Raw genomic sequence first — 10,413 nt, 5'->3', positions numbered from 1 at the left:
CTCAGTCGCGTTCTCCCATCCGTTCCCCTGTCCCTCTCTTCTTTCTCCTCTCTCTCTCTCCGGCTTCTTCCTCTTCCTCGTCCTCCTCTCCCTATCCCGTCTTCCTTCAGCTTTGATTAATATGCATGTCCATGCTCAGTAGTGCGGGCCACACTCCAGGGACCGCGCCTCCTGTCACCGCCACCGTTCGCTAGACCCTTGGCACCAAGAGGCCAAGCGGGAAAGGCTGGAGGCGTGGGATGAGAAGACCGAGCACTCAGAGCGCGAAGCCCGGGGACCCCTCTCCGCGCCCCGGTCCCCACCCCCCTAGCTGGACAGAGCGCCTCAGTGGCCCAGACTCCGAGGTTCCGCTCGGTCTGCGTGGCAATGGATGGATCCCGCGGCTTGGAGCGCGCAACAAACCGCGCTAAATTGTACCTGTGCGTGGCCGTTCCCGCCGCCGCCGCAGGTCTATCCCGGGCCCGAAGCCGGCGCCCGCCTTCTCGGGGAATTCTCTGGAGGGGGTGTGCGAGGGGAACCACCGTGGCCGCCTGCTAGCTCACGCCTGGCGCGCACAAGCACACGCCCAACTTTGCCGAGCTGTCAGCGCCCCCCCCCCGAGTTCCCCCGCGCCCCCTGCGGCTCGGCACTCTCGGAGACCAGAGCTCTCCAGGTCTGAGATAAGGGGTTCCCCACTCCCACACTCTCGCATTTGAGGAGGAGAGGGCAGGGTGGAGGAGAGAAGGGAAGTAACGCTACTGACTCCCTGACCAGCTGTTCACAAACACTCTACGCCCGCAGGGGCGCCCGCTCCAGCCCCGCCAGGTCCCCCAGACTCGCCAGTGACGACAAAGAGAGGAGGAGGCAGTGCGGAGAGGCGGGAGTCCGGCAGCACCAGAGCCCTGGAGACTGGCGGCTCCACGGACTGAACACCATTATCAGCCACTTTTATTACTGGGGTCGGGGTGGGGAGGTTGAGGGGCGCACAGCAGAACTGTCTAACCCACTCTGGAGACACCCTCATGGAGAACGAGGAGACTCTCTACAGGCGCCTTCGGAGTGGACGTGTCCCAGACGCACAAGCGGACTCTGGTCCCGCGGAAGCTGCAGTGTTGGGGATATTTTAAATGGCTCTTACTTGAGAGGAGGCGTGATTTCCACGTTCGAGCGTCTTCGCTCCCCACCCCCTCTCCGCACCAGCCAGTGCGCGCCACCACCTGAGCCTGGCGAGAGCCGGGGCGCACGCAGTCTTCAGCCTCCTCCTTTTCGCCTCTGGGGGGGATTCGGCTCTAAGCCCGTCTGCCCGACGCCCCCAGGGACAACTCTTTACTTTTTGTTTGGAAAATCGGGGCCATTTCTTTATTCGTCTCTGGGTCTCCCCGGAGGAGGACAGGGGAGGGGAGGGCGCGCGCGGCGGGCCGGGCCAGGGGAGGGGAGTGCTGGGAGGGGAGGGGACTGGGTGTAGCCTGGAATTCTCCGTCCTCGTGTTCCTAGGCTGGCGCGCAGAGTCTCCCCGCGATAGCGCCGCCGCCGCTCCCCGCGCCACCCCGTCGTTGGCTTCGGGGGTCGGGTGAGTGGGGTCATGACGCGCCGCGGGGGCCGCCCCGGGCCCCTCCCGCGCTGAGCCGGGACGCTGCCCCGCCGCGAGGAGCCCCTCGGACGGGGAGGCGGCGGGGGGTGGGGAGGGCGCACGCGGTAGGGCGGGGTGGGGGCGGCGCGGAGGCCGCCAAGCTGGGGGGCTCTCCGGGCGGGCGCGGCCGCGGGCAGGAGGGCGTGTCTCCGGCCCGAGGGGACCCTCCCGAGGCGCGGCGCGGGACTCCCCGATGGTGGTGCCGCGGCTCCGGGAGAGCACCGGGTCTCGCCTCCGCCGCCGCCGCCGCCGCCGCCGTCGCCGCCGCGGGCGCCACCACCGCCGCCGCCGCCGCCGCCGCCGCCGCCCGAGCCCGCGCCGAGCGTGCGCCTCGCCCTCCTCCCGCGCCCGCTCTGCTCTAGGATGCTGCGGCAGGTTCTACACAGGGGCTTGAGGACGTGTTTCTCCCGGCTCGGCCACTTCATTGCCAGTCACCCTGTCTTCTTCGCCTCGGCGCCGGTGCTCATCTCCATCCTGCTCGGCGCCAGCTTCAGCCGCTACCAGGTCGAGGAGAGCGTGGAGCACCTGCTGGCGCCCCAGCACAGCCTCGCCAAGATCGAGCGCAACCTCGTCAACAGCCTCTTCCCGGTCAACCGCTCCAAGCACCGGCTGTACTCGGACCTGCAGACCCCTGGGCGCTACGGCCGGGTCATCGTCACCTCCTTCCAGAAAGCCAACATGCTGGACCAGCATCACACTGACCTGATCTTAAAGGTGAGAGGGGGGCGGGCGCGGGCAGCCTCTGCCGGCGCCGCTGCTGCTGTGGGGCTGGCTGTGCGCAGGGGTCCGGGCTGAGAGCGCCGCCTCTCCCATCCCAGGCGACTGCCGCAGGGGCTCTGCTGCACCGCGCGCCCCTCGAAGGCCGCCCGGAGCCTCCCAGCCTCCCGGACGGGTAGTGTCCGGGCCCGGCCCGGCCCTGGCCGCCGTCGCCGCCACCCCAGCAGTCGCTGCAACAGTTGGGGCGGCGGCAGCCACCGTGCTGTGATCGGTGCGCTTGTTTTGGATGCAGTGGTCTTGGGGGCGGGGAGGCTGTGGGGTAACTGGGCCAGAAGGAGCCCAACTAGAGAAGACATTCTAGAAAGTCCTGCTACTTGAAAACAAAATACTCTCTGGGAGGGGGGCGGGGGGCGGATTCAGAGAGCCTGCTCCCCTTGTCCTCGTTTCTTCTTCATTGCTCCAGTCAGGTAGTGGAGTGTTTTGGAAAAGGCTGCTCCGAGGGGCTGTGGGTGGGCCGAGGAATGTGAAGCGGGAAGGTAAAGAAGTGTGTTCCCGGAAAGCAGGGGCTGCCCTCTTCCCCTCTTCCCCGGGCAAGGTGGCCATCTCTGTTTTCCCGAGTGGGAAATGATGTTTGTAATTCGCAGTCGGTTCATATTTCACAGTAGCTCTCCTCCTTCAAGATGCAAAAAGTTCTCTGGGAAGGGGTGGGGGGGGTGGTTCACTGATCCACTTGTATGTGGGTGCGTTTGGGGGTGAGGGTGAGAGTCAGAGCAAGAGAGTAAGGACAGAAGCCAGGCTGCGTGGCCATGACAAGAGCACAGTAGTCCGAGCAGCTGCTTAAAGGGTGACACTGGGAGAAACAGGCTGTGCCACAGCCCTAGGTGAGGATTTGGTGTAAAAAGTGAGGTCAGTGGTGATAACTTTCAGGAAGTTCCCAAGAAAAGCAGAAGAGTGAGGACTAGAGATGGAAAAGTGAAGACCTTAGGAAAGAAAAGCCAAGATAGGTTAGAATGTTCCATCCCAGTCCTGGTGGGGATTCTGGGTCTTGTTTACTGAAGGTCCTCCTCTGGGGAGGGCACACAGGAACCAGTCCTGCTGGAACCCTGGGGTGGAGGGGTGGAAGGTGCTGGTCTTGTGTGGGTCCAGATCTAGGACTGGAGGCTGGGTAGATTTCTAATCTACTTCTCCCACTGGGAGTCAGCCAGTGAGCCCAGGGAACTCTTTCCTTCTCTTTCCCTCTGCAGGTAACCCCCTAGAGACAAGCTCTTTTTCCTCTATAATTTTCCACCGTCTATTTGTTGACATCAGTAATTAGTAATGAGGGGAATCTGAGTAGAGACTCAATGGAATTAGGACCTTCCCACATTGGGTGGCTCGTGATATTTTTAACGACACACACATCATCACACATACTCATCACAGAACCTTAGTAACATCAATCCTGAGTTGTTTGCTTTTCTGATGATTACACTCCCAACATCAAAGTGTTCCCCCCCATCCTTCAGTTAATGTATTTTGACACACACATAAATACTGCTACAAATGCTTTTCCCAGAAAATATGTAATAATTTCACCATAGGCTTAAGGAAACTATACTTTAGCCAGTCCTGACAGTTAGAAAACTGCTCCATTTTTTGATATATGATCTATTTAAATGATGTTTCTCTTTGTTTTTATTTTATTTTTTGAGGTGATGGTTCCACTGGCTGTTTATTTCCCCTAACAATCCGTCACGCAACTGTGATGGGCAGTCACCAGTTACATTGATTCTCAAGGTTAATGAGACATCAACAGGCACGTCAGATCTCTTTTCAACTGGATTGTTTCTCTCGGATTTGATTTTGATCTGTTCAGGACAGAAAACAGTATTAGACGAGGAAGTTGGGAGTGGAGAGACAGGGAGGCTGGCTTTGCTTCATACCTAAAGGGCAACTTTAAAGGACTGCGGTCTTGTGAGTGAATTGTTTTAAGAAATTGGGTGTTTTTTCATGCTCTAGGTTTCTGGGGAAGATCAATCCAAGTAGAATAGTGGTGAAAACTCATTTCTAGCTGATGGCTCTCTGGTGAAAATGAATTCACAGAGCTTATGAAAACCCAGACTCGGGCAACTGAGGGTATTGCCTTCAATTTTATATACCCATTGTTTTCTTCTTATATCCAACCTCTCTATGTGGTAGGTGTGGAGCTGAGGACCAGAAAAATGGACCCTTGGTAGTCATGGTAATGAAAAGTGTAGGAACAAGCACTGACTTTCTTCCACTCTTTTTCTATGAGAGACATGATAGATTAGTCCTTTACAAAAGGTGTTAGGAGTGAGAGTCACGGTTTTCTACCCTTTCTGGTGTTTCTCTGATACTTCGTGGCTGGCATCAAGGAGACCTGACGCTTAACATTGTACACAACACCAGCCCGCCCCTGCCTGTTTTATCACATCACAGGGGAAGTGAAGTGGACAAAGCAGAACCAGGCTTTGAGGCTTTCTCAGGCCCCATGACAAAACTGAAGAAGTAGCTCCCAGGGTTGTGTCATTTACTCCTCCTCAGGCTCTGGGGGTGTACCTATGCAATGAAGGCGAGCCGGCTTGGAATATTAGTCCAGCCACTTTCTGATCCAAAACAGACTGAGGAAGGGATGATGACAAAAAGTGAACACCCGTTTGGTGTTTTTTAAAATATTGGGCTGGCCCAAAAGTTCATTTGGGTTTTCAGCATGCTGCTACAAGAAAACCCAAATGAACTTTTTGGCCAACCCAATATAATTGGGAGTATCACAGAAAAAAAAAAATAATCCACATTTGCAAACTCAGCTCATCTGCCTTGGAGGAGCTTTCTCAAATTCGTGCAAGTGACACGACTGCCATACACTGACCTCTGCAGTGTAGAATCTGATCACAAACTACAAGAAGAGGGATTCTCCCTAGCAACGGTTTCCTCTGAAGGCTACAAAGCAAAGATGTAATTTGGGGTGAAAGTAGGTGGGGCCTGATAATGCTGGTAAGAAGCCAGCCATTAATTTTTGAACCCTTTTAAATACAGGTTGATCTTCAAAAGTCTTCATTTTTGCTAGAAGATTAAATTTAGCTCATTATTATATCTTAACAAAAAATCCAGGATGTTCATCTCAGAGCAACTTTCAGAATAGTGCCTCACGGGCTTATATGGACATGCTTCTTTCTGATCACCTAAAGTGAAGTGTGAGCAAGACCTAGTTGATAACTGATCTGGCTGTAACTACGACAGTACTTGATTTCTTCCAGGATCATCTGTGTAAAGAACCAGTTCAGCTTACTCCTTCTAATAATGATATCACCTTTATAACAGCTTAGTTATAAACCTGTAATACATTTAAATACAGCAAACACCAAAGGGTAGGCAGGCAGGAAAAATGGTGTGGTTCCATTATACAGTTGAGAAAACTGCTCCTTAGAAATTAACTGACATACTATAGAAAAAATAAAAAACCAAGGACAGAACCAGGACTGTGACCCAGGATTTTGACTCCCAGCCCACTGCTCTTCTCACTATCATATAATAAACTCCTTGAGTGATTTAAAATGTACATTTCTGGTATCCAAATATATTCGATCAAAATCTCATCGCCATCTAACAGCGACAGTAGAATCATAGGGACATTCTCTTGACTGATGCTGCCCCGTGTCAATGGAAATCCACTAATAGAAAGTCCACATGCCCAAAGTAATACATTTATCATTAGCAATATACAAAGAGAGAATATTTTAGGGGAAAAATCTCTGGATGATTGAACCGCGATTTCCTGTTTGAGTGCTGTCCACAGGCCAGGTCGGGGTGGATTGAACCCCAGTGCTCACTAACACAGTCCCCACCACATGACAGACCTTCAGTAACTGTCTAAGGGATCTGCCCCCATCTGCTCAGATGTTTACGTGATGGGCAAAGAAAATGCCACCAGAACTACTCTGAAAGGTATTTTCAAAATGACATTTTTATGTTTACAACTTTACAGGCAGCTTCTAAGGCTTTTCTTCTTCCAAGATACCATCCTTCCTTCCATTCTCCCTTTCTCTTTTTCCAAGATCACCTCTGTAGTCATATCAAAACCCATCTCAATTTTGAGATTGGGTAGGGGCATCTCCTTCACATCTTGTCCCCTTCTTCAGAAGAACCTCATAGGCTGTTTGACTCCAAACCAAGGGGAGGTCACGTACTCACTCTACAGACATTCTTTCTTTTACTGGGGAATCTCATTTTGTTCAAATATCAAGTGTCTATGTTATACAAACTTTTTATGTTTAAATGTACTAAGGAGAAAAAAAGTTGTGAAATAAGATTAATAGAATTTAAGTTGGAACTCTTTAACTCAAGCTTTCCACGAAGGGCAGCACAACTGCTAGCTCAGGGTCACAGAGACCTGGTAGCTGGATCAAGATCTCAGTTTTTCCAAATACTGTCTCAGCACTTTCAATCATTACAGGAAGCGCCATCATTTCTTTCTCTCCAGTCTAAGGATCGGCAAATGCCAGCCTTTTTTTGAGCTTAGGCATTTTTACATTTTTAAAAAATTGTAACAAAAACAAAGAATAATATGAGACAGAGATAGCCCATGTCTCTCAAAGCCTAAAATATTTGCTCATAATATTTACATAAAGAAGTTCCTCTACTGTATTCCAAACCTTCTATACTGTATTCCAAACCTCCCTGACTGGAACGATTTCAGAAGTTAATGCTGTTAAATCATCTCTAAGGCAGTGGTTCTGAACCAGGGGGCACTGTGCCCTACAGGGGACATTTAGCAATGGTTGGAGACATTTTAGCTCACATCTGGGGGTGACTTGCTCCCGGCGTTTAGTGGGTGGAGGTCATGGATGCTGTTAAACATCCTCTGAGTGCAGAATAGCCCCCCGCCACTTCCCACAGCAAAGAATGATTTGGTCCCAAGTCCTGCCTGAAAGGGTTCATTTGTATATTTCTTTTGTTCTGTCAGGATTTTTTCATCTGCATTGATTATGTAAAATGAAAAAATGCCAAAGAGAAGTTCACATCCAAAAATTTTATAGAAGTTTGACTGGGGACAAATAGTACAACCTCTGAGGGCATGCTCGTATGGGTGGTGAGGCAAAGACCAGATTTGCCAGCGTAACATTCCCCAAGAGACAGCTGTCTTGCTCTCGTACAGCTCTGTCCTTTATGGTCCAAATCCCACTACAGAGGAACCCAGGAAACTGAATACAGTCTAACTGCCTGAATGGTAAAGCTGGCCTTGAGACTGGTCAGAGTGTCTATTACTGGCAGGCCTGGCCCCCAGTCCTGGCCGTCACCCACTAGGCCCGGCTTCTCCTGATGGTACGTAAGCTCCCACTGTGAGCAGTGACCTGCCGAGGAGGCAGAAGGCAGCACTTTATTGCCTGGCCTAGCTGCTTTGCTTTGCTGAACATTAAGTGACAAAGGAAGGGCTTGTATCCAGAGGACAGAGATGGAAGACCCTTGGGTTTAGAAGGCACCTTAAAGGTCACCTCCACTGACGCTGGAATGTGCTCTTAGAATCTCAGGGTGCTTTGTCTGGTGACAGGTACTACGATGCTTTGGGTAGCCCAAGTCCCTTCAATGAGTGACCCAAGTGGCAGATACTCTTAGAGAAGACTGAGGCCAGGCCTGAAAGAGTGGCGTGTGTGTATGTCAGCTGCACCAGGAGCAAAGTAAGGGGAGGATGAGATCTCGTTTCATTCACCTTGCATTTCATAGAAGGTGCATCCGAAAAATCCAAGTTCAGTGTCATTCTAGGGTTGTCTGACTTCTAAGCACATGTCATGTGTGTGAATAGCATCCTCCAGTGCCCACCCTGTTTGTCTCATTTAGATTTGAGGTGCCATCTTTTACTCTCCTGTGTAGATAAGCATTGGGGCCAAACTTCAGGTAAACTGCTAATTTAAACTGGAATTTAAATATAAAGCTGTCGTGTGAGAGGAAGCCCACCTTTTTAATGGCTCAGAGTATCTTGACAGATGCCACATTAGAGTTAGAGACGGAGGCTTTTTTTTTTTTTTTACCAACACAAAGACTGAACCTCTCAGGATTCACCAGACTTACAACCCTACTACAGCAGCTGAGCATTTAGCCGGTGACTTCCTGTGATAATAACTAAGAGAAGGAGAAGAAAGCTAACAGAAGTTATTTGCTTCCTGCCTGAGAGGTTGCAGCATCCCTGGCACACGAGCTTGGGGATCTAATCAGCTGTGACTCTGTGGTATACACCATCTGGTACCTGACTTTGGGGCTCAGTGTGAGCCCCAAGTGATACCTGAGATAGGCTTGAAGCAGACCTTTGAAGTCACCTGCTTGCTAGCACATCACAGCAAGCAGGCCTGTCTGCAGCCCTGCCTGTGCTGCCGCCACATGCCCGGAAGGCCACAGAACTTCCGAGGAATCCTGCCAGACTGATTTAATGACCAGCAGGGGAGGTGAGTAATCTCTAACCTTTAAAAGACAAAAAAAAAAAAAAAAAAAAAAAGGAAATCAACACCAGTTGTTATTTCATATGGGAAGCCCTGAATAATATGTCATACCTTTGACTCCAGAAGTCATATTTTGAACAAAAGAAGGCAGTGAGAGAGCAGAGAAGCTATTTTTATCTTCGTGCTCTCTAAGAAGTCCTCCTGAGAAAATTGTTTTGGGTATTTTGAATGAGCCTCTTTGTTAGGTCTTCTACTTTAGGTTTACCTTGTGGGCTTCAGATACAGTCAAGGTGAGGACTGGAGTGCCGCCTTGGGATGTGATATCCCAAAACATCGGCAAAGAAGTGAGGACGTGAAGTAGAGTAGCGGGAAGCAGTCAAGGGAGTGTTCTCAAACAAGCATCCACTGTGAGCACCTGGCGCCCAGCCTCACTGGGGAACTTTGGACGATGCTGGATAACTTCTGTCCAACTTAGCCCAGCTATGGGTAAAGGACCTGGCTGTTCACCACCACCCCCCCATCCCCTGCCACGTCTCCAGCAACCATTAGTTGATCTGGGACATGAAATAGCCTCTAGCGATCCGAGATGCCACATGTGTCCCTGTAATCAGAATTGTTTTTGTGGTTGCTCTTTTATGAAAATGAAACGAAAGTGAAAGTGAAGTCGCTCAGTCGTGTCCGACTCTTTGCGACCCCATGGGCTGTAGCCCGCCAAGCTCCTCCGTCCATGGGATTCTCCAGGCAAGAATACTGGAGTGGGTTGCCATTTCCTTCTCTAGGGGATCTTCCCGACCCAGGGGTCAAACCCAGATCTCCCGCATTGCAGGCAGACGCTTTAACCAAGGCACAGGCAAAGAGCTGCAGACGTTCTGGTGAGTGGCCTTGACCTGTAGAGGTGAGTGAGAGGAGAGAATGTGGGTGGGACTCCGAGAGCATCTCCACCCATCTAGAGACAGACAGCTAGGAGTGTAGGGCCTGCATTGCTAAGGGGTGTTCCTCGCTTCTGGGCAAGAATCATCTAGCATAGCTGTTCACTTATTCCTGAATTTTGATGTAACTGCCATTTTCAGTTTTGCCACTGGATGGTGGTAAAGAGGATTCCAGGCTGGACCTGGACACTACCCGGATGTGTGGTTTTATAAGACAGGCCCCCACACTTGAGTGGCCGGTGTCCAGCCCCTCTTCCCCTCCCACAGTCCCCTTCTTCACACATGTACCTGCCTTGTTCTCTCCCCTAGAAATGCATTCACTCCTTATCATGAGGTCAGACTTACATGCCTCCTACTTTATAGGCCTTCCCAAATTCAGGGCTCCCTCCTTCCCTTAAATCCATCTGTCTTTCAGTTGTATCCACATTCTTTAATGCTGAATTAGATAGTATTATATAATTTGCTTCCCTGATAACTCAGTTGGTAAAGAATCTGTCTGCAATGCAGGAGACCCCGGTTCAATTCCTAGGTCGGGAAGATCCCCTGGAGAAGGGACAGGCTACCCACTCCAGTATTCTTGGGCTTCCCTTGTGGCTCACCTGGTAAAGAATCCGCCTGCAATGTGGGAGACCTGGGTTCGATCCCTGGGTTGGGAAGATTCCCTAGAGAAGGGAAAGGCTACCCACTCCAGTATTCTGGCCTGGAGACTTCCATGGACTGTATAGTC

General features: G+C 51.3%; 1 protein-coding gene across 1 annotated transcript in view; it reads left to right on the top strand.

Moving 5' to 3' along the window:
• The first annotated feature begins 1,972 nt into the window (after nucleotides 1-1,972).
• Nucleotides 1,973-10,413, top strand: part of PTCHD1 (patched domain containing 1) — a 51,122-nt gene continuing 42,681 nt past the window's right edge. Inside the window, exon 1 of the mRNA XM_052663762.1 lies at nucleotides 1,973-2,323. Coding sequence (XP_052519722.1) covers nucleotides 1,973-2,323 — 351 coding nt within the window. The remainder of the gene's footprint in view (nucleotides 2,324-10,413) is intronic.

This window comes from Budorcas taxicolor, chromosome X, assembly GCF_023091745.1.
Source record: "Budorcas taxicolor isolate Tak-1 chromosome X, Takin1.1, whole genome shotgun sequence".
NCBI classification, from domain to species: domain Eukaryota; kingdom Metazoa; phylum Chordata; class Mammalia; order Artiodactyla; family Bovidae; genus Budorcas; species Budorcas taxicolor.
The sequence above is the reverse complement of the archived record's forward strand: the minus strand, read 5'-3'. Positions and strand labels throughout refer to the sequence as shown.